This window comes from Cinclus cinclus, chromosome 6 (assembly GCF_963662255.1).
Source record: "Cinclus cinclus chromosome 6, bCinCin1.1, whole genome shotgun sequence".
Classification (NCBI taxonomy): domain Eukaryota; kingdom Metazoa; phylum Chordata; class Aves; order Passeriformes; family Cinclidae; genus Cinclus; species Cinclus cinclus.
In genome coordinates, this window is record NC_085051.1 from 25,243,119 (window position 1) to 25,266,376 (window position 23,258).

At 48.4% G+C, this 23,258-nt stretch overlaps 1 protein-coding gene across 1 annotated transcript; it reads left to right on the forward strand.

Moving 5' to 3' along the window:
- The first annotated feature begins 14,581 nt into the window (after window positions 1-14,581).
- On the forward strand, window positions 14,582-22,404 carry DLL4 (delta like canonical Notch ligand 4). Its single transcript, XM_062494860.1, has 10 exons — window positions 14,582-14,635; window positions 14,771-15,034; window positions 15,467-15,524; window positions 16,220-16,489; window positions 17,184-17,244; window positions 17,353-17,483; window positions 18,859-19,028; window positions 20,144-20,363; window positions 20,820-21,528; window positions 22,266-22,404. Exons 1-10 carry the CDS (start codon window positions 14,582-14,584, stop codon window positions 22,402-22,404), a joined length of 2,076 nt encoding a protein of 691 aa, XP_062350844.1.
- The last annotated feature ends 854 nt before the right edge of the window (window positions 22,405-23,258 follow it).

Consider the following 23,258-nt stretch of genomic DNA (forward strand, 5'->3'; position numbering starts at 1 on the left):
TCACCTGGGATTCAGGCTCTGCTTGTGTGCAGAGCAAGGGAAGGACTTTTATTGCCATGCAGTATCCTGTAATGCCCTGAAAAAACAGTGAGTTTTCAGCCTGGATATGCACGTGGTGCTGATGTGGTGGGGTTCTCTGCATCCTTTAAGAATGAGAGTCCATCAAAATAGACACATACCCAGGGTTAGGTGTTACCAGCAATCTCACTACCAAACTCCACAGAAATCATCACATATCTATAAACCTCTGGCAATTTATTTAAGTAACTCCCTGGTTTGTGGAGAGAGAAAACATAGTAAGAAATCTCACTTGAACACTAGCATGCATAGTCCTAAACATCCACATACTCAATTTCCAGGGAAATGGCCAGGGCAAAACAGTCATTCCTCCCAGAGTTTTCATACTTTGGTATGAAAAGCTCACTTTTTTTGTGAGCTGCTTTACTCATAAAGACCTGGCACAAATTATCAGCTGTTATCTCCACAGAAATAGCTTCCTTTACTAGACTAGCTTTCAGCATTTACTCACAGCCACTGGAGACCTGGTCTCTCAAAAAAACCCTCTCTGATCAATGCAAAGCATCGATCCTGATTTGCATGTTTGAATTAGGCTTACAGCCTGCTTGGTGCTGCTCTGCTCCCTATTGCCCAAATGCTCTCCCTCTGCAGATATCCCAGCAGGCAATGGCAGTCCAGCACCCCAAACATAGTAAGATCTCACCTAGACAGAGGAGAGGAAAGTAATAGTATCTAAATCCTGATGGACAACCCTTCCCTGAGCTCAGCTAAGGGAATTCTTCCTATTCCCACGGTACTGCATTAGGACACAACAGAGACAACAATTCTGGAGAGTCAGGTCCTTTCGGACCATCCCTACATAACTTACCAAGTATAGCCACAAACTTTGCACTCCACATTTCAAGGACTTGAAATTACAAAGTACTCATAGACAGAAATTACTTTTGTGACTTATTAACCTTTAGGTCAAAGCAATATTAACCAGCTTCCACCTGTTAGCAACTGAGAGCTCCACATTTCATCCAAACCTGGGACTTTTTAGACTGTAATGACCAAAGTTAACCACTGCTGGAAAACAGTTCAGCAGTCTCAGCAAAATCACCAGCAGGACCTGCTGGCTCAGGGACTTGTGGCTTCTCTTCAAGTCACCACCCAACAAATCAGTGACCAAAAGACTCTGCCACCCCATAAGTAGGGGTACTTACTTCCTGCCTTACACGAAATGAGTTGGATGGTTTCCGCCTTACTGCCTGCGGGCACCAATCCACAAGCAAAGCATGCAAGCAACTTTTCTGATGGGTGTAGTACAAACTTTCCAATGCTACTGGCTACCCCTCACGTTACCATGAAGGAGCACTAGATGATGTGATGGTTTTGGTTGGGATAGGCTTTGTTTTCATCATAGTAACTAGTAGGGGACTGTGTTTTTTGATTTGTTCTGAAAACAGCATTGATATCACAGGAATGTTTTTGGTACTGCACAGAAGTGCTTACACAGTGCCAAGACCTTCCCTGACTCTTGTCCCACCCCACTAGCAAGTGGACTAGGGGTGCACAAGATCTTTGGAGGACACATGGCTGGGACAGCTGACCCCAACTCACCAAAGGGATATTCCATGCATTATGGCATCATGTTGAGTACATAGAGGAGAGGAAGAAGAGGGGAAAAAGAAAGGAAGAGGATATTGGAGATTATGGTATTTGTCTTCCCAAGTCACTGTTATGTGTGGTTGAGCCCTGCTTTCCTGTAAATGGCTAAATACCTCCCTGCCCATGGGATGTAGTTAATTAAATCCTTGTTCTGCTTTGCTTACACCTGCAGCTTTTGCTTTGCCTGGTAAAATGTCTTTATACCATCTCATCAGTTTTCTCACATTTGCCCTTCTGATTCTCTCCCCCATCCCACCACAAGGGAGTGAGCAAGAGGCTGGAGTTAAACCACAAGAGATGAGTAGCACATAATATCTTGCACTTAGTCTGCTTGTGCTGTAGTGGATCCATTAGTAAGGGAAAGTATCAGCCTACAAAGTCACCTGTCAAAAATCTCCCAGGCTGCACTGAATTCAAGAAAAAATTAGTTTGGAGCATCACAGGAACCTGGTCTGAACTGTGACCCACTGACACAGAATTTGGTGGCTGCTTTCATTGGCTTAACAGTGTCTGATAGGATTATGGGCAGCACATTTCCAGGCTAGCTAAGCTCTACACAAAGCACTTCGATAAATATGGCAGCACTGAATCTGTTGTTAAAAGTGCTTTGGTGTGTCCACAGCAATAGAAGGCTTTGACACTCCTGCAGATTTCTAAGCAACAAAACTTGCCAATCTCTGTTATCTTAGGAGTGAACTGAAAACACTTCGGTGTTGATACACCAAAAAACTCAGTCATACTGTGAGCATTGCTATGTTTTGCAAGGAAAGGTTTTTTGAGTATTGTACTTGTTTTTTAAGTACTTGTACAGCAGCTTTTATTAGCACTTCCTCATCCAGGCTACGGCCACTCTGAGTGTGGGGATTTTTATGAATTTTCTAATCACCCTTGCTGGCTGCTTCTGAAAGACTGTGCAGATATAAGTAATGTGAATTAAAGTAATGTGAACAGCAATTTTAGTATTTAGCTTGATTTCACCAACTTGCCAATCTGGTAAATAAGAAGAGAAAGAGTCAGAGCTAAGAACTTGTTCTGAGAACTGATGCCAACCAATGCATAGCAAAGGCACTCAGTTGTTGATTAATTTTTTTCCCAAATGGTTGCCTTCAGAAGAGCAGATACACCCATATCTGGGATATCATGGGTTTATGGACTAAAGAAGACTTCCTGGGCACGTCTTTAAGTCCAGCCCCCTGCCCTCTGTCCCACCTCCTTCTCCACCCCCCACAGAGAAATTGCCTCCATACTTTTTCTCCTGTTACTGTTTCCGTATGTCCTTTTTCATCTTTCCTTCATTCTTTATGCTGAGATCTTAGCAAGCAACATCACCTTCAGCACCTATCGAGTGCTTATTCTCCATCCAAAATACCTCACAGTCTCTAGCCTCAGCTGCAATCTCCAAGCAAAAATGTACCAACAAAAGACCAAGTGTATTTTGTGTCACACAGCTTTTCCCACTCCATTTCACCACTCCTATCCTGCTGTAGTGCTGGCTAGCAACAGAGCTCAGGTCAGTGCACATCACATGGAACAACTAACTGCCTCTGGGTTTAGGAAGAGCTTCCTGGCAGGGCTGCCTTGCCTCAGGTTAGAATAGTGATGCTCTTCAGTAAGAGCCTCAGTGAGAACCACAGAAGTACATTGGCAGATGAATATACTTCCTATATTTAACCATTTTTTCACCATCTGTAGCAAGAAGACATACTTTGAAACAGGTTCATCACAGAGGATATTTTGTGGGATTATGTGGTTCCTGCACCACCTAATCTTAGCATACCAAGGAAGTGCCCCCTGCCCCTGGCAAGAAGAGCAGGTAGGAGAGAGTAAGAAGAATTTGGACTACCAGTTGTATTCCTGAAAGACTTTTATCTTCAGCATCTTCTGTCATTGCTTCCCTATTAGACCTCCACTGGTGGCAGTCACTGCTGGAGAGCTAACGTAAAGCAAGTTGTACCCTGTCATATAGACTTGGTCTGAGAAAAAACAGATATTGTGGTGGTTAAAATTCAAGGCAATAGGACATAGACTACCCTCCTGTTGCAACTCCTTCTAGCCTTTCAGATGGAAGAAGAAATGGGAAATTATGAGGGAAAAGGCTCATAAAGCCCTTGCAAAAACTCAAATAAAAAAGCTACATCTAGGAATACTTTGAGGCCACAATTAGTCCTTGCAAATGAATGCTTACTGTTTTCATCAACTTAAAGAGTTAGCAGAAATTAATCAACTGTGAATTGTTTCTAAAATGAGACAAAAAGCAGCACTCATCCACAGGGGATCTGAAGCAAGAATGAAATGAAACACAACATGAAGATGTGGCCAGAACTCTTAAATGGGGAAAAAAGCATGCACCAAAATAAGCATGTAAAGTGTCTTTACTGGTCAATTTATCATGAACAGAATAAGATGTTTCTCAGCACAAGAGTTAAAGAATCCCAGTTTGATGATACTATCCAACAGCAGCTTGAGCTGCCACCGTGTATGATTGGAGACTGAAGGCTAAAGTCTCTGCTAGATACTCAAAAATAAATACACTGGACATCTAAATTGTTATATATCTTGGCACTTGACCAGCAAAGCGTCCATGTAAAACCGTATGCCAGTAAATCTGCCTTCTGCTTTTAAGCTGATTATTCAAGGGTTAACTATGAGATCCCCTAATGAAGTAATAAAACCCAGACATATTTTAAAAGCTATTGATTCATCAGACTATCTCTTTTGAAGCATTCTCAATGTATAAATAATAAAATATAAATGTTCTGCAATCTACAAAGAGTTCATTAATTGTGGTACATGTAATTTGAAGCATTCTTTGCTCCACCTTTACCACAGGTTACACTTCAGACTTTATTGGAAATGGGCCTAAAACAGAATCCTGCATAAGACTCCCCTGCTCCCGAAGTTGAAAGGGTGCTCAAAATCTAATCCACAGTGCACAACCTGATTTTACCAATTAATCCATTCAGCACCATGACTGTGGTAGAGATTCCTGGCTTAATCCAGATATCCCAGCTTGCACCCTTTCTGTGTTGTAGTGATGCCTTTTACTCAGGCGTCCTGCTGTGGCATAAGGCAGGTTTCAATGGAAAAAGTGCCAAAATGCAAGCAATCTGTGAGACTGTATTTTTTTATAACTTATACTTAGTTCTGCAAGTTTTGTCATAAGGATTGTGCTCTTGACAGAAATAAGACACTCCTGATCCTAATCTCAGCTAGACATTCCAGGCACTGGCCAGTGGTTGATGCTCAGATTCCACCTGAGCTTGTGGTGCACCTTGTTGTGCATCAGGGTAAACCACATTATCCCTGCTCTACTCAGACACTAAGGAAGGGATCAACCTCACCTCGCTTTAGCTTTCTAAAAATAAGGGGTCTCACCTGATGAAGTCATGACTCTGGAGTCAGTGGAGAGGGAAGGGCTTCTGCAAATGGTGATTCCTCTTGTCTAGCTCAGAGTCCCCTCCCTGAATGAGCAATATGTTCCCACCTCTCAGTGCTGACTCAAGAGGAAAAGTAGATCATTAACATAGCCTATGTACCTGTTAAAAGGTTGGTGAAGGGGTTCTGAGGAGCAGGGTTTACACACAGTATTTGTGTGTATATTTATGAGAAGAACCACACAGGATGGGCCCCTTCCTCACCCCAGGATTTTAAAGAGGACTGTATGTCAGCCTTGCCCAGCTGTTTAATTGCTCCTTTAGGACAGCTTCAGGACAGAATAACTCCCTTCAGGGTGCAATGAATGCTGCTGTCTGCCCTCCCCCAGATGATCTGGTCACCTGGAGATACTTTAGTAGTTGCCACCTTTAAGCATCCTCTGACAAAGGGCACAGAAGTGACAGAAGACTTCTTGATCCCTGACTGCTGGCTAAGGGTGGCAGCATAGTGCTATATAAGGGCACTTAGGAGCCTAATGAGAAGTCCTCATAGTCACTCAATTCAAGAAAGGCTCCCTGCCTAGGCTGCAAGAGACAACCTCTGTGACCATCCATGGGCACAGAGCTGGAGGAAGCAATTGGTACCCATGCCATCAGTGTAACACTGTTTTACATCATTTAACACTCACAAATGAAGTGTTTATTGCTCATCCATTTGGGGCTCACTATGTGGTCAAGTACCAGCATTTTTCACTCTGCTAAATTACCTGATGAAACTTTTGATTTAAAGAATAGAGCTGGGAGCTTGGGCTAGCTGGGCTCTTATCAGTCAACTAGATTTGCTGTCACATATGAGTGACAAGATATTTACACTGACAGGTCAACAGACAAACAGACAGATTCATTAATCTTCTTCTGCTTTTCCCATTATCTAAGTCCTTGTGCCATCCACAGCCACGGGAGTGAATATTCATTTCTATTTCACTGTCATACTAACTACTGCTCTAGTTTAAGTATTCTTTTGAACCCCAAGAACAATGTGCACAAGGCTCAAATCCATCCCGCTCCTCCATGGCTAAGTAGGGCCATTAGACAGGAGAAACAATAGAAACTCAGCGGGTGCTCTGTGTTTGCTCCCTGCATGGCCGCACACAAAGACAAAAAGCTCGGAGGGCTGGATGGTCCAGGGATGGGTATTGGATACCCTGGTGCAGTCATTTTCCCAGCATCCCCAGATCACAAAGGAATAAAGGTTTTGCATGGGCCTGCAGAGGCTACATCACTCAGTGGGCACGGGACCTCATTGTCTGGTTTGTTTTGTTTCCCTGAACAATATGTCACATATTTACTTTCCTCTTGGAGGGCTGATGCTAACATAAAATCATCACCACGTTATGCCAAAATGTCAGCATGCCACATCGCTACATCTCCACATGAGGCAGCCTCATGGGCCCCCACTAGGATTTCTGCACCCAATCATTCCCCATAAGCAGTGTTTGCAGGATGTGAGATCTTCTTAAAATAGGACAAACCCAGAAATTCTGGAGCCGGTGGCAGCCCTCGTTCAAGTCTCTGTCTTGAGTGACTCCATCTGGGCAATCTAGAACTGGTTTTGATTGGCTGTGGAAGCAGCTGGTCCTGGTTAAAACTTTTTGTTGCTAGAAATAAATATAAATGCTAGGGATATAAGTCAGGAAGGTCTTTCTCTCCAGGGATTAGCAAGTTTTACTTCCAGTGAAGGGATTCCAAAGTGGATTTTCTTACTTAGGTGGCCAACTGCATTTTAAATACCTTTAACTTCTGCCAGTGTGCAGCTCTGAGATGTTTGCTGCTGCTGCTGCTGCTGCTGCTGCTGCTGCTGCTGCCGCTGCTGCCGCTGCAGCTTATCCTGGTGCACGAGCAGGTGCAGCTCCACTGAGTTTCACAGAATTTTTCCTGCCAGTACTGGCCTACACATCTCTCCAGTAATTCAGGCCTGGGCATTTAACAGCTTCTGCCTAACACCGGACTATCAGAAGAGTGAAGAAAGCAGAAGAGTCCAGCAAACACCCCATGCAGCAGCAATGCTTTGATGGCAGGATACCTCCTGCTACAAGGGATCAGCCCCAAGCCCCACGGGGATGATGGCATCTCATCAGTCTCCTATGCATGCCAAGCTGTATGCCATGCACCTCTGGCCACTCCAGAAGTTATTCCAAACTCTGCTCTGCTCTCTTCTCTGTCCCCTGGGACAGGCTGCACAATGGCTGCACTGAGGCCGTACTCTGGGATTTGCTCTGCCAACTCTCACATGCCAGAGGTCTGAGGCTTCCTCCTCTGATTGTCTGAAGTGAGCACCACGATGCTGGGCCCCTACCAAACATCCCGTGGGCTCGGGATGGGGGACGGGAAAGGAGGGACTGGTAACACAGGCAGAGTGTGGATCCATGCCACTCCCCAGGGGAAGGGCTAGAACTGCCTTTTGCTGTTTTTCTGTGACAGATCTCTTTACTCAGCGCTATATAATATAGCCCCAAACATATTCTAAGTAGCCAAGTGCTGCCTGGCCATCTGTTTGAAGACACAAACCTTCTGATGCAGGAGTTCCCAAAGCCTGGCCCAGGGGACATTTACTATGGAGCCTGCAAAGGGAATTCTTCCCCTTTAAGAAGGCAGCCTGTACTTGTTTTGTTATGCTGCTTCAGGCCACTGCCTCATCCATAAATGCTGATCCACATATGACTTGTACATGAAACAAAACGTGGGAACTTCTGCTCCAAGTGAGAAATCTTCCCTCCAACTCTTCCCTGCAGATCTCAGCCACAACTCTCAGAATTAAAATAAAGATTTGGTCATCTCCCAGGTAACTACTCTCAGTTCTAGCCATAGCTTCCATGGGTGTTTTTTTATGAGAAATCCCAATTTTATCCAGCTATTTTGGGTAAAAGTGCCAAACAATTTCATGAGTTAGTGTCTTTCAGATCAAATTAGGCTTTTATGGGTGCATTTACAAATGGTATCATGGCCTGCACTAAATTAATTAAGAAAGAAACAGACCCACTTAGCTAAAATATGTGTATATCCCTAACTATTTTTGTATTACATTTCATTTTATGTGTTTATTCAAATTCAAAGCAAAGGCACCTTTCAAAGGCTCTAAGCACAATAAACTATACAACAAATACAGTCAAACAAAATCCCAGAAGTACTGAAATTACTTCTTCTGGAGGAACTCAGCCAGCCCAGAGCTCCTCATTTCCTTCATGAGAAGACAATCCTGTAACTTCCCCATGCTATATTACATCACTTTCTCATACCCCCAGATGCTGTTTTCCCTCCCCTGAGACCTATGGGGTGACACCTAGAGAGATCCACTTTTCCCTCTCTGTGTCAGTCTAGCCGGGAAAGTGTTTTGGGGCAGCCAAAAGGTAACCCAAGTTTTGCCAAGGTATGGGGCAGAGCAGCACATGGGCAAGAAACTCACGTCTCCCTGCTCTTCCTGTCAGGGACTGCAGGATGGAGGGTCTCAACTTTAATGCCCATCAAAGTGGTCTCTCAAAGAGGGGCAATCCTCTGAAACAGGTAAAGTGTTGGAGTTTCTCATCCCACAAGTCTCTGTTAGGAACCTTGCCCCATGTCACGGAGTGATAAACTGCAGGCAATGTCTTTGCGTCCTTTAAACATGGAACTCACTAAAACATGCAAAGTAACTATTGGTGAGCACAATAAAAGGGAACCAAACATATCACAAGGTGCCCTGATGCCTGTGACCCACAGGAATCCCAGCACTACCCGTACACCTGCTGCAGGTAGTGAGGACCAGATGAAACTTCCCCAGGCATACAGAAACCACAGCATTAAAGAAAAACATGGAATCGCTGAGGTTAGTGTTATTTTTTTTTTCTTTTATAATAAAGCCACTTTTTCATATTTTCTTTACTTTTCCACTCTGCTCCACACCCCGGCAGCAGGTTTCTGCCAAGGCACAGCCCCGTGCTGGGCGGCTGTGCTCATGGGGCGCTGGGCTGGGGTAGAGGTTTGGAGCTGCTGTGGCATCTGGCATGAAAAAATGTCCCGGGAAGCTGTTACATTAAATGGCCAAATCGATTTATTGAATGGCAGGTGTTAGCTACAAACAGATGGAGAACATAAAGGCATAAGCAGGCATTTGTATGGAAAAGAAGCCATCGATTTGTAGCGAGAGACTCAATGGTGATCGTTACAGCCTTTAACAGAAATGTGCTTTTCTTCACGGGCCGGCTCGGGGTGAGCGGGCAGCGGGGAGCGCGGCCCGGCCGGGTCCGGTCCCGCCGGCGGCGGCTGCCGCGGGCTCCCCGGGCTCCCGGGCCGGCCCCGCGCGGGAGGGCGGGCGCTGCGCGGCGGTGCCGCCCGCCCCAGTTGGGCTCGGCGTGTCCGGGCCGCCCGTGGCAGCGCCCCGCGGCAGATGAGGCACGCGCCGGCCTCATTACAATGAGAATGGGCAGGCTGGAGGGGCCATGTGGCAGCAACAGTTTGCAAATCCCCCCTCCTTCTGTGCGAATCGGGAAACATTTCCAAACATTTGTACCCCAAATCGACCACATTAACACCCCTCCGAGAGGCGCTCCCTGGAGGGATGCTCCACGCTACGGGCATTTAGGCAGAAACAAAACAAGCAAGGGGGATTTTTTTTTTTTCTCTCTCTCTCTTCTTTTCCCTCTCCTTCCCCCCCCCCTTTTTTTTTCTTTCTTTTTTTTTTTTTTTTTTTTCTTAGAGGCTCTCGGGGTGTGTCAGCGCTGAATGGATGAGCAACTTTCTAGCTAAGGGGCTTTAAAGCCATCGGGGAATCCGTCTCAAAAAGTGATGCTGTGCACATGGAAGGGCTGGAGAGCACTGAATAAATGGGCGAGTCTCTGACTAAGAGATCAAACTCACTCCGTGATCAAAAAGGTGACCAGCGAGGCCAGCCCCGAAACAGATCGTAGAGCCAGGAAGCAGGAACGCTCCCGAGAAAGGCGCGCAAGGTGCTCAGTAAAACACCGCACCGCGCTCGTACAGGCGCCAGGGATGCTGCACTGACCGACAAAATTGTAATTATAAACTTGAACAAGTGTAGGGCAGCCCGCGGGGCTCTGGAGTTGCGAGGGGTTTTTGGGCGCCCCGCAGCCCAGGACCCTGAGGGTGAAGGGGTCGGGTCCCGGGGAAAGGTGACTAAAGGGCGCCAAGGCGCGAGTACGCTGCTCCCCGCTCCGCGCCCCGCCATCCCCTCCCAAATGAGTGCGGAGAAAGGCAGGTGGGTGGGCAGCGGTGGCGGCGAGGGCAGGGGAGGGGAGAGAGCAGCCGTGCCCCTCGGGCATCCGCACCGCTCCCGGGCACAGGGAAGGGTCAGTCGTCCCCTAGGTTAGGGGAAAGAGGAAGATGCAGGGAGATGCTTAGCCCCCAGCTAAGATCGACCCGGCCAGGAATCCAGGCCAACTTGGCTGTGGCTTCATATTGCTTTAAGGGACAGCCTAGGACACCTTGGACACAGGAGAAGCAGGGACAGCCTCGGGCGTGTCCCGTTCCAAAAACCCCGGGTGGCACCACGGCGCAGCCGGAGAATCCGGCAGGTCCTGTCCCGGCCGTAGGTATGGATGCTCTGTACCTTCAACACCTTAAAAGCAGCCCAGCAGAAGCCACGCAGAAAGCTCATGGTGGCAACAGCATTACCGGGAGCCGCTTACGCCCAGACCTCACTCCCCGTGGGAATTTCCCCCCGTGGGTGAGGCAGGCAGATTAGAAAGCATGAAGCTTTCAGGAAAAGAGAAAAGAGGGGCTGATGGTCGCGATGCAGGTGCTGCTGGCTGTGTCTGTGCGGGCGATAGCGAGCCCTTCGCAGCCCCTTTCCCGGGTTTTGGCAGGCTGACAGCAGCACGACACGGGCAGCCGGGGACGGGGGGGCTCGGGCACGTCCCGCGGGTGGGGGAGCGCTGGACGTCCCCCCGGGAACGGAGGAGGGCAGCCTGGCACGAAGGCTCTGGGGGAGGGATGGCTTGGGCAGGCTGGCAACTTTCACCCGCCCGGAATTAATTAACGTTGTCTCGTTAGCGAGATGCGTTTGGCCCGGCCACGCGTATGCTGAGCCGGGCCAGCCTGGAGATAAATCGGCAGCAAATGGGGCGCGAAAGAGGGGAAGAAAGCGCCCTGACCTCGAGTAAGTGAGCTGGAGAGAGAGAGAAAGCAGGGTGGAAAGGACGGGGAGGCAGCGACCACCGGGTATGTCCGGTCCGGTCAGTGCCCAGCATCCCGACAGGGGCTGCGGGCAGACCCCCTTGGCAAAGCCAGGGGCCCTGCGGGCTTTTCCCCGTCCCTAGGACAGGAACCCCTCGAACTGAGCCGAGGATCTTAGGGGAGGTGGCTGGGCTGCTGCTCTCCAAATGACCCAGGATGGCGTGCTGGGCACAGGAAAGAGTTTGCAGGAGTTGTGCTTCTAATCTGCTCTCGGCCGACTTTCAGGCTCAGCTGTTTGATGCTATTAGTGAAACTTTTTTTCTCCCCTTATCTGAACTCTCTGTGCGTGTGTGTCAACATGCAGCAGGTGGTTTATTATATTCCCCTGTTATTATTTTATTACGAATTCTTTTTATAGCTGCAATCAAAATAATGGTCTGGAGTTTCGAGGAGGATTTAGCGTCTGTTTTGCACCACTCACTCGATCTTCTGAAAATATTTGGTTTTAGGGGGTAGGGAGCTGGAGCAACCTGTGCTCCCGCCGGGAACAAGCAAAGCTAAGTGTAAAGCTTGACTCGAAAAACAGCGGCCACTCAAGGGTTGTTGAGCGGGCTGAGGTGTGCTCGAGGGGCTTGCACCCCTTTGATCAGATCTGGGGGAAGGCAGAGGTGGCAGCTCTTCTCCAGCCGCCAAGGTGCACTCCTCCAGGACGGCAGAGAGGTTTGGCGGAGCTGTGAAAAGCAGAGATGAGCTTGTCTTGCTTTAACCTACATTAGCTCCGGGTCCATATGGTAGATGCTGCCTGTGGATCCTCAGCACCAAAGCAAGGCCCTATTCTTGCACGCCGCCCTGCTTGTGCCAGATGGTGCCTGGACCAAGTGGCCATGCGTGGGGTGGCTCTGGTTAGCCTAATAAACGTCCAATACAAGTCAAAAATCAAAACACACACATACTAACATCTGCTAGAGCCTGCAGTACCCAGCTAGCCTTTCAATACTGAATTAAAGAGCCCCACAGCCCTTCTGTTCCCCTAGGTTAGACACTCATTACCATTTATCAAGCACTGATGTTATCTGGCCTCTCATTTTATTTAGTACCGAAGCTATTAGCATCAGATTTGATTTTGACAGTTGACGCTGCTGCTGGTAAAGCCGGGATCTGGCCGGGTGGATCGCTGCAAAATTCCTAGTTCATCAGCGGCGACACATTCCTCCTTCCCACTTGTTTACGAGGCCGAGACAAAAGAGCTCCTCGCCTGTGCCCCTCTGCCTCGCGGCTTATCTCCTCCACGGACACGGCTCCCGTCCGCACAAACACGTACCCCCGGCGACAGCCGGGCTACTCGGGACAGAGCCAAGCCAAGGGTGCAGTCCCCCGACATTGCCAGAGTTTGTGCCTCCCGGCTTCGGCTTTCACAGGCGCAGTGGGGACCGGGAGAAGTTCTAATCCTCTTTTGGGTGGCGACCCCGACTTCTAGCCCGCTCCTCTGCCCAAACCAATCCCGGCGGTGCCCGTGGATTTCCCCCACGCTTTCTCTGAGAAGCCCTGTCGTGTTCCCCACCTGTCCCCCGGCCCTCCCGGTGACACCTCGGGCGTTTGGACCCTGTCTCCATGGAGAGCAGCCGCTTCAAATGTACGAAGGAGCACGACGGCCTGGGAAGTTTGACTAAAGTGTGCCCTCCCCATGGTGCCTCGCCTCCAAGCGATCCATACCCCCGGCCTTCCTTATCCCCCCCGAGCGAAGTCGGGGTGAGGAAGTAACGTTGCGAGAACAGACCCTTTGGGAGAGCAGAGGGGCGGGAGGGGACCGGCAGTGCTCTGCGCCCCGCGTTGCTCCCCAGGTGACCCACGCCGCGGAGGCCCGCAGCCTGGCGCGCCCGGCGCTGGCAGAAAGGTGGCAAGACCTCATTACCATACAGCTGAGGGTTTATCTCTCCCTCCCTCCTTCCCTCCCCCCCCCCCCTCCGGCCTCCCATCCATTTAACAAGCTGAAATAAAAAGCCACATGAAAGGCCTTCTCTGTGCTTGGCTTTAATGAGGGACACGCGACCCAACAATAAGCGCACGCTGCAATCAGGCCAAGGGCTTTATGGCACACGCCAGACCGCAACCCGGCCGCGGCCAGACACGGCCCGCGGCCCCGCTCCCTGCCCGCTTGCCTGCAGGCGCCCGAGTTTTCCCCTTGCCCGTGTTTCTGGGAGCCGGGACAGTCTGTGGAAAATCCAGCTCCGTCCTTGCTGTCGACCCCGGCCACCTCTCAGGAGCGCTCGTTCGCCACCGAACTCGGAAGGGCGACCGAGCGCCGGTCGATCCCCGCCGTGCCCGCCTCCCCTGCCATCACCCGCTCCTTCCTCGGTGGGCTCCGTTACTCGGGGTCAGCAATGGGGCCGGACCTGCGGCACGGGCGCCCCAGAGCTGGGGAGCCGCCCCGGGTGCCCGCCTGCCGGGCAAACATCGTTTTACTTTTGGTTTCTAGCCGGGGCCAGCCCCCGCCGGGCAGGGCAGCTCCTGCTCGCCGGCCGGCCGTGGCTGCAGGGCACCGCGCCGCCCCGTCCCGCCGCCCGGGACACGGCCGGGGAGGGGGGACACGCGTGGAGCTGTGGGGTGGAGGGCAGCGGGAAACAAACTGACTAACTAACTAACAAACTAGCGTATTTTTGAAACATTTCATCCTCTATTGTTCGGCCGCTGTAGAAAGCTGCCCTGTGGAGAGGCGTCTGATTTTCGAGGGAACTCTCTCTCCCAGGGTGAGCGCAGTAAATATCTCAACAGATGCTCGGCTCGTTCGTAATCAGCTCGGCTCCTCGGCGGGCAGCGCGGCAGCGGCGGCGGCGGCGGCAGCAGCAGGGTATTAATTCGGGATATGAGGGCTCTCCGCAACATTTGGTTCTTTTTTCCAGAAAGGAAAGATGGAAAAGGGGAGGGATCGCCCGTGAGTCTGACTGACAGTTTACATAATGAGCTTGTGAGGATGCGAGGCAACTATATAAACAGCTCGAAGCGAAGCAAGTTTTCCATTTACTGAGCGCTGTTAGCACCGGTTAAAGGAGGAGCGGTTCCACACTAAGCACTCCCCTCCGCGTCTCTCACCAAACCCACCCGGCTTTGGAGTTTATAAAGGCGACGACAGCGATCAGAGGTCGGCGGCTGGCTGCAGGATTAATTCCCAGAAGGGGACGGATCGACACCTGGATTTTACCTTCCGATTTCTGCTGGTCCTCGGGGAATATTGGGAAGAGCAGGTTGCTCCAGGAGAATCGCCGTGACGCCTCTCTTTTCTCCCTCGAACGAGAACCGCTTTCTTGGTCCATTTGAGGAATACAGAAGGAAAACCAAACCCACTAAGAACTGGAAGCTCGAATAACACAAGGATGACAGCCTTGCGCATCTTTGGCTTGACGTTTCTGTTAACGATTTTGCAGCAGGTAATCTCACACGAAAAAACAAAACAAAACAAAAAAAGGGTTGGCGAAACGTAAAGTGGGTGATGGAAACAAGTTTGCATGGCAAAGCCGGGTAAGGTCTGATTTGGCTGTTTTGTGTATCTCCTCTTTGTGCAGAGGGTGTCCGGCTCCGGCGTCTTCCAGCTGGAGCTACACGAATTCGTGAATAGCCACGGGTCTCTGGCCAGCGGGAAGACCTGCTCCCCCCACTGCAGGACCTTCTTTCGCGTTTGTTTGAAGCATTTTCAGACAGTGGTTTCCCCAGGCTCCTGCACTTTCGGCAGCATCATCACTCCGGTTCTGGGAATAAACTCCTTCAGCATCAAGGATACAGAGAGATTTGACAGCCCTATTAAGCTGCCCTTTAACTTCACGTGGCCGGTGAGACTCCACTTTAAACCCGATTGCGATGGTGGGGCAGGAGGGTGGCAAGAGCAGGTTACCCGCGGCGGGCTGATAACCTCTAATGCAAACAAACTACTTTTGCCTTTAGACTTATTGACAGAATTTCCTTTAAAAAAATTGGGGGGGGGGGGGGGGGGAGGAGGAGGGGAGGGGAGCCCAGTGAGAGAGCTCATCCAGATCAGAAGTACTTGGGATAACCAATGTTATTAAGAGAGATAAAGCAAGGAGCTGGGGGGCTTAGAGGTGGGGATGTGTATCCGTGGTCTGTAGGAAGGAGGGAAGCGCGTAGCCGCGGGGAGAGAGCGCAAATGCGGGGCAGGGCAGGGCAGGGCTGGTGTGCGGCGGGGCGCGGCTCGGGCCGGCTGTGCGCGGTGGGGTGCGGGGCTGACGCTGCTTTCTCTCCCGCAGGGAACCTTCTCCCTGATCATCCAGGCCTGGCACGCGCCTGACAACTACCTGCCGGAAGGTGAATACCGCGCGCGCCGCCGGCAGGGGGAGCCCGCGCGGCGGGAGCGCCCCCGGCCCGTCCCGAGTGTTCCCCCCCGCCCGGCGGCCCCCCCGGCTCAGCTGTTTATGCCATAACTCCAGGGCCGCCTTTATCCCACCATCAGGAGCCGGTCCCCCAACGATATCCATCAGGGGCCGCTTTGATTCTGCCTCGGCCTAATCTCCAACACAATTGCGTTTCCTCCGGTTTATTTTTGGCGTGGGAAAGCGAGGCGGGCTGCGGTGAGAAAGCCGGGAGCCTGCCAGCAAGCCCCGTCCGCCTTTTCCTGTATTTTACACCTTGCTCGAATTCCGCCCTTTGGAAAGGAATAATGGCTTTGGGATGTTTTTCTGAGAGGAGAGGAAAAGGATATTTCACAGCAGCCCTCCTTTCACAGGCCCCTCAGCTGAGTCCCTTTGGCCCGGGTTCGCACACCCTGGTGGCCACCCTTTTGTACCCTTGCATACATACATCGATGTCCACGTGCGTGCCTGTGTATATGTATGTGCGTGTGTCTGTGTGTGTGTGTGTGTATGTATATGTATATGTATATGTATATGTATATGTATATGTATATGTATATGTATGTACGAGCGGGGCATCCCGCTCCGCTGGCCCGGCGGGGTGGGACGCGGCGGGCTCAGAGCCGCTGACCCGCGCCCGCTCTCCCGCAGGCTCCCGGCCGCCCCCGGACGAGTGGCTCATCAGCCAGATGTCGATCCAGCGGTCGCTGTCGGTGAGCGAGGACTGGTCGCAGGACGTGCATCAGGGCCCGCTGACCAAGCTGCGCTACTCCTACCGCGTGGTCTGCAGCGAGAACTACTACGGCGAGAGCTGCTCCCGCCTTTGCAAGCGCCGCGACGACCGGTTCGGGCACTACGTGTGCGCGGCGGACGGGAGCCTGGCGTGCCTGCCCGGCTGGGCCGGCGAGTACTGCACCGAGCGTGAGTGCCGCGGGCACCGGGAGGGCGGGACGGCGGGCGCGGCTCTAAAGCTCACGGAGGCCTCCCGTGGCCCGGGCCGTGTTTTCATGCCGACCTCTCCGCTCCCTGTCTGGAGAGGCAAAGTTGCGCGCTGAGGACTTTGCCCCCTTTGGCTGCAACCACCCGACGCTGTGCTGTACCTCTGCTGAGCCTTAGCAGCAAAGAGCGAGCTGGCAGGAAAGGGACCTTGGCTGATAGCCCTGAATAGCAGTAGTTGTTGCAAGGTAAAAGGGTAGCAGCTTGCTCACGCAGTCGGCCACCAACCATTTCTGCAGCCAGAGGACATGAGACAGGTGTTGCAGTGCAGTAGTGGAAACATTTACTCTGAGCTCAGGGTACCACTGGGTTTTTTTAGCCTTTCATTAGCACAAGCCAAAGCCGTTTCTCTTGCTGCTTTTCTTTCAAGAGTTGCAAGAGTTCATGTTTGTTGCATAAACAGAAAAACCAAAGGACAACTTGTCAAGCATTGGCTCTCCTTGTTCACTTCCTCCTGCTCCAGAACTCCCTGTACCAAGAAATTTTAAAACAAAACTTTTAAAGTGTAAAACTCGTTTTTTAAAAGTGTTTTTTAATAGCTTTATATCCTTTAAAAGTGTCTTCTGTATCACCCTGTGTATTTACCTAAACATTTATGCTTTTTTATTTCTCTTCACAGCCATCTGTCTGGCCGGATGTACCGAACAAAATGGATACTGCAACAAGCCTGGAGAGTGCATGTGAGTAGATGGCAATTGCAGTCTGAACTTCAGTTTAAATGTTATCTAGCAATAGAAACTTAAACTCTTCTCCACGTCATTAATGTTTTAATTGGACTTTTCTTTTAGCTGCCGTCCTGGTTGGCAAGGCCGCTACTGTGATGAATGCATTCCCCATATAGGCTGCCGCCACGGGACTTGTAAAACACAATGGCAGTGCATATGTGATGAAGGATGGGGTGGCCTCTTCTGTGATCAAGGTTAGTTCTGAAGCTTGCACTTAGAGCTCTAGGTTGGGTACTCCTTCGTACTGCACTAAGGAATCTGACCCACTGGATCTGGAATTAAATTTCCCCGAGGTACATCTTCACAGGCATCAGTTTGTAGCACTACAGCCTTACATACCACTTTTTGTAGTAATTTTGCTTGAAAACAAGGAAACCTTTTTGGTAGCTGCAGCTTTTCTCTTGCAAAATAAGTTTCTCTTGGAGAAAGACCTAACAATCCGGATGAGTGTTGAACAGCCAAGTTTTCTGCCTGCTCAAGCAAAGTTTAACTTAGTCCTTGTACAAGTATAACAATTTAATAAATAGTTTCCAGCAGCAGTAAACACCATCATTTGGGCCTTCCTTATTTTGCATAGAAGGAAGTTAACTCATGTGATAAGTCTGGAGCATGAGAGAAAAATCATGTAAGAATGAAAAGTACAGGTTCCATTTTAAGGTACACCAGACCACTTCCACCTATTCAACCCACTGAATCACTGAACCGTAGCCAGCTGAGCAGTCATGTCCTCAAGGCCATATATGCATTGCTGGCACTGAGATCATTAAGTGCTCAAAGCAGGCTAAGTGTTTCCAGACAGTTATAGGATTAAGATGATGAAGGCTGAATTAAGCAGGAAAAGTAAAGTTGCAATTTTTTTTTTCTTCTTATAGTTATCTATTAACCAGTTACATTCAAATTACTCTATAGTATTTATAGAGATAATAAAGCTTTTCTTGCTTATGTTCTATGAGTTTACGCTTAACCTCTGTCTCAAAATTAAACCAGAAGAAATAAGACCATCAAGCTTGGCAGAACATTTTACAGTTTAATCTACTAACATCCATAACAAGAGAGCAAATAAACAATAAAAGATTACTAGTGTTTGTTTAAATCTGAAAGGCAAAACATCTTTTATTTTTCCTCACTGCCGTTCCAGGATGTGCCTCAGAGCACACCTTTTAAAGATGAGGCTCACTCTTTTAGTGTGTAACATGCAGTGTATGAAGTGTCCATAGTGCTGTGGTGTATATTTTGGAGAACACACTCTAATGAAGTACATTTTCCAATTTTGTGCCTAAATCCCATTGCAGCTAACAGTTTTTTGTCCACAAAAAAAGGGAGAATATACCAAAACACTATGACAGTTACATTTTTGCCAGTTCTCTCAAAATTCAGAGCTCAAGAGATAGATGGTAATCTGATTATGAGTGATAATAACCCAGATAACAATCTCCAGCATTCCCATTGATAGCAAAATTAAATGCTTCATTGGAAATTCTGTCTTTTTTTCTTGACTACAGCCTTTTTGTATGTATATTGTTTCCCAGCTGTCAAAGATGTTTCTCCTAACTCTTGGTATCTTTGCAGATCTGAACTACTGCACTCACCACAGGCCATGCAAAAATGGAGCAACTTGCATGAACACTGGCCAGGGCAGCTACACGTGCGCGTGCAAACCCGGCTTCACCGGCGTCGACTGCGAGCATGAGATCAGCGAGTGCGACAGCAATCCCTGCAGGAACGGCGGTAGTTGCACGGTAGGGGCATCTTAGATGTAAAGCCTTTGTGTGAAGCAAGCCGCGGTGTACCTTTTCAGAAACGGTTCTGTAACAACATAATGGGAATTCGATAGGACGCGGGTGCATTACTGACGCTCACAACTATCATACTGAACCCCGTCCGAGAGGTGTCAGGGGAGGAAGTCTGTTACAGGAGGAGATGTATCATCTAGACTGGAACTAGTCAACTGATCCTTGGGTTTCTGTGGCAGCCATTATGAGAACTCGGCAAGATCCAGGGTTGACGAGGGAGCAGATCTGTTAAAAATAAGCTTCTCGAACCACTGTTCATACAGAAAGGCACTAAGTCTGTATTTTAATAGCAAATAAAAGAAAACGTTGCTTTCCGCTATGAGAAAATAGTGTCAAACAGTAAAGGGGAAATCAGCTGAAACTTTCTGTAGAGCAGAATTCCACACTTTTAGATGCTGGTAGTTTAGTGTTTCAGCCTGTTTCTGGAACCAGTTTATGATAGATTCTCATCAATGATGCATTGGTAAAGGCTGGTTGATTATAGATATTAAATGTAATCTGATGCATGTTTAGATGAAAGCCAACGCAATTTTTAGATTAAAGCACAAGATCCTACCTCCTTTCTCTCAAGGCCTTGGACACACAGTACTTGGAAAGAAGAAACTGTTTGTTATGATTTAAGTGGTGGGACTTAGCCAAGCCAAAGCAACTTAAACCCTTGTGAAATAAAAAAAGGGCTCTCACACTGGGGATAAATGGCCTGATCACAGCTGTGAGGTCAACACATACCACTCTGCTCCAGGAAGGCCTCTGGGAACACCTCTGGATCCCATTAGACAGTAGTGGTGCTAGCAATGTTTTTGTCTAGCTGCCTGCATGCTCCCTGCAACTGCATCTGCTCTGCGTGTGTAGCTGCACGATTACTCCTGTACTCTGAGTAGGGTTGATCCACAACTCTGTCCCTCACAGTCCAACCTGCAGTTCTTTACTCTCCTGATGTCGTTTTTGCCACATCAGGCCGTGGATGGGAAGGGACTGAACAGTGCTTGCTGCTGACCAGAACTAAGTATGCAGGGAGGTATTTCCATTAAATAACAGCGACCTAATGTTGTGTTTTGCAGGATATTGAGAACGGTTATCACTGCCTGTGCCCCCCTGGCTACTATGGCACTCACTGTGAGCACAGCGCTCTGACATGTATAGATTCTCCGTGCTTCAACGGTGGCACGTGCTTGGAAAAGGAACAAGGGGCCAGCTACGCTTGCGTTTGCCCTTTCGGCTTCACAGGGTCAAACTGTGAAAAAAAAGTAGACAGGTGCACAAGCAACCCGTGTGCAAATGGTGAGTCTTTTTATCAAAAATCCTCATGACCCTGACTCCTTTGTGCTTTTCAGTGCAGAAGTGATAGAAATCCAATCTGACCTCCACTCTTCCTCTAGAACATTAGTCCCTCTCCCCCGCTGTATTCCACATCCACCCTAATTTTAGTCTCTTGCTGGGGCGGGACTTTCACTGGCATTTTCTGTGCAGCAAAACAATGCACGAGGTTTATCATATGATGGGGAAGATGGCAGAATTAAATTAAATAAACTCTATCACATATTTTGAAGGGGCATAATTTTAAGGGACGGTGATACAATTGGGTAAAGTAGAATGAACTTTCAGATGTGCACTTGTTTTGTAAAATAACCTCTCTCTTCTTGAAGTAGTATAACATGCTGATCAGGGAAAGGTTTAGATTTCTGAGTGAAGTGCATTGCAGTCTAATTTTTATTTTACTTTTTTTTTTTCCCTCAGATGGTAGTTGCTTTTACTTTGGGCAGATTCGTATGTGCCGCTGTCAGGCTGGTTTCTCTGGTCAGAAATGTGAGATAAACATCAATGATTGTGCCAGAAACCCATGTTCCAATGGGGGAACTTGTCATGACCTAATCAACGGTTACACCTGCACATGCATGCCAGGCTACAGTGGCAGGAACTGTGACATCAAAACCAGAGATGAATGTGCTTCTGGGCCATGTGAGAATGGAGGCACATGCTACAGTGGACTTTATAGTGCCAACTTTGTTTGCTACTGTCCTTCTGGCTTCATGGGCAACCGCTGTGAATTGCCAGTTTATTCAGTGCCCGTTACACTTCCTCCTAAACCAGTCCCCTGGATTGCTATATCCATGGGGGTGGGGCTGGTGGCTTTGCTCATATTGTTCTGCATGATAGCAATGGTCATCAGGCAGATGAGGATGCGCCCAGAGCAGGAGTTGGAGACGATGAACAACCTTTCTGACTTCCAGAAGGACAATCTCATTCCAGCTTCCCAGCTGAAAAACACCAATAAAAATAAAGACCTTGAAGTGGACTGTGGGCTGGAGAAATCAAACTACAAACCCAAGAACCATAAACTGGACTACAATCTGGTAAAAGACCTGACAAGTAGAGGGACACCGGAAGATAAATATTACAAAAGTGAAAAGTGTTTAGGAGAGAAGTCTCCCCTCCGACTACACAGGTGAGAATGCAGTTTTTATTATAGTCTTTCTTAAAGCCATTCATCTTTGTATCAGTCTAGAAGGAGCATATGAGGGGAAAAGAAACCTCAAGCAGATAATATAGAAAACAAACGAAATCAAAGCCAGGAATCTTCATACTGGAGTATGTATGTCACAGCCAAGTGGTATCCTTAGCTAAGTCAATTAATTTGAGTGTTTGTGCTGGGTGCTGTTAGTATGGATACTGTGAAGGAACCTGGATTGGTTAGGCCAGTGGTGGAAGTAAGAAATGTCTTTCCTTCCTCAGTAGATCTTGGAGGAGGAACAGTTAAGGCATACAGTAATTAAAAATATTTCCCTTTGTAAGAAGGCAAGATGATCTGCTTGCTGAGAAGAATGATGGAGTGAAAACAACTCTTTCTCAGAAGGAGAAAAGGGCGGGTATTCAGTGGCTTATCAGTCTTCTGATTCATGTACTGAAGGTCTTGTCTGGGATCTGTGTGTGGTTGCTACACCAAGGGCTCTGAGGAACATGCTGTTAGGTTGCACATGGCAGGAGCATGGGAAGGCTCTCACTATTCCTAACCTCCACTTCTCTAGCATAATATCCTGACAGACACAGAACGTGTGAAACTTGATCCCATGTACTTCCCTTTCACATAGCTATCTCATTCCACTGCTCCATATTCATGGTAGATTTTGAGAGTCAGGCTTGTTAGTAGTCAGCTAATGTTCTTTTTTCTCTGCCCTGCCTTAGTGAAAAGCCAGAATGCAGAATATCAGCGATATGCTCTCCGAGGGATTCAATGTACCAGTCCGTCTTTGTGATAACAGAAGAAAGAAATGAGTGCATCATAGCCACAGAGGTAAGTAGGTACAAAGGTGGACAGGCATAAATTCACAAAGTAAAGGGGCAAATTATCCTTTAGTATTGTATCTGAGAAGGTTCCTCTGTTTCCAGGGATCATGATACTTTCCAGCATTTTCCTCTCCTCTTCTGTGGCCCACACAGAACATACAAATGTGGAAAATTAGCCACTCTGATTTTATTAAACCAGAGGTTTTGGGCATAGATAAGTCAGTCGTAGATGAAAACACAGAACATCAGCCCGTAAAAATTCAGCACATTGTAGGATTATTTCCTCTTAAATAGGTGGTCAGAAAAGATGGAAATAATAATAATTCTTAGGCCTATTGATGTAAAGCCATGTTTTTTCCTGTGACTACAATGGATAATCTTTGTTCTGTGGAAGCAGGCAAAGCTATAGATTTCTAGCTGAAGATGGAGGTAGCAGAACGAGTTAGTGGATAGGCATAACAGCCATTTAGGAAGTCTGTTACAAGGTAATTTCAACCTCTTAGCATTTAAGCTCCAGCTAAATATTCTCTAACGGAAGTTAATTCTGTTACTGATAAAAAACATCTCGATTTTTACGTTGTATTGAAAAGTGGGATGCACAAAAAAAGGAAAGGCCTAACATTGAACTTTAAAGACTAAAAAGCAGGTACTGAGGAACCAACAAGTTCCTGAAGCATTACTAGCCTTTTGGAAAAAGTCTCAGTGGAAGTTAAAGGCAATTTGATGTTAACCAATACCTGTCTTCTTTGGTGTAGCCATCTTTAGGATTACTTTTTCACCCTGTAGGAAAGAGAAGCTTGCTGTGCCATACAGCAGTGATCTGTGAAGTCAGATCTGCAGGATTCAGTCTCCCTTTCCAAGGTGGATATCAGATTTCCCCTTGAAAGCAAG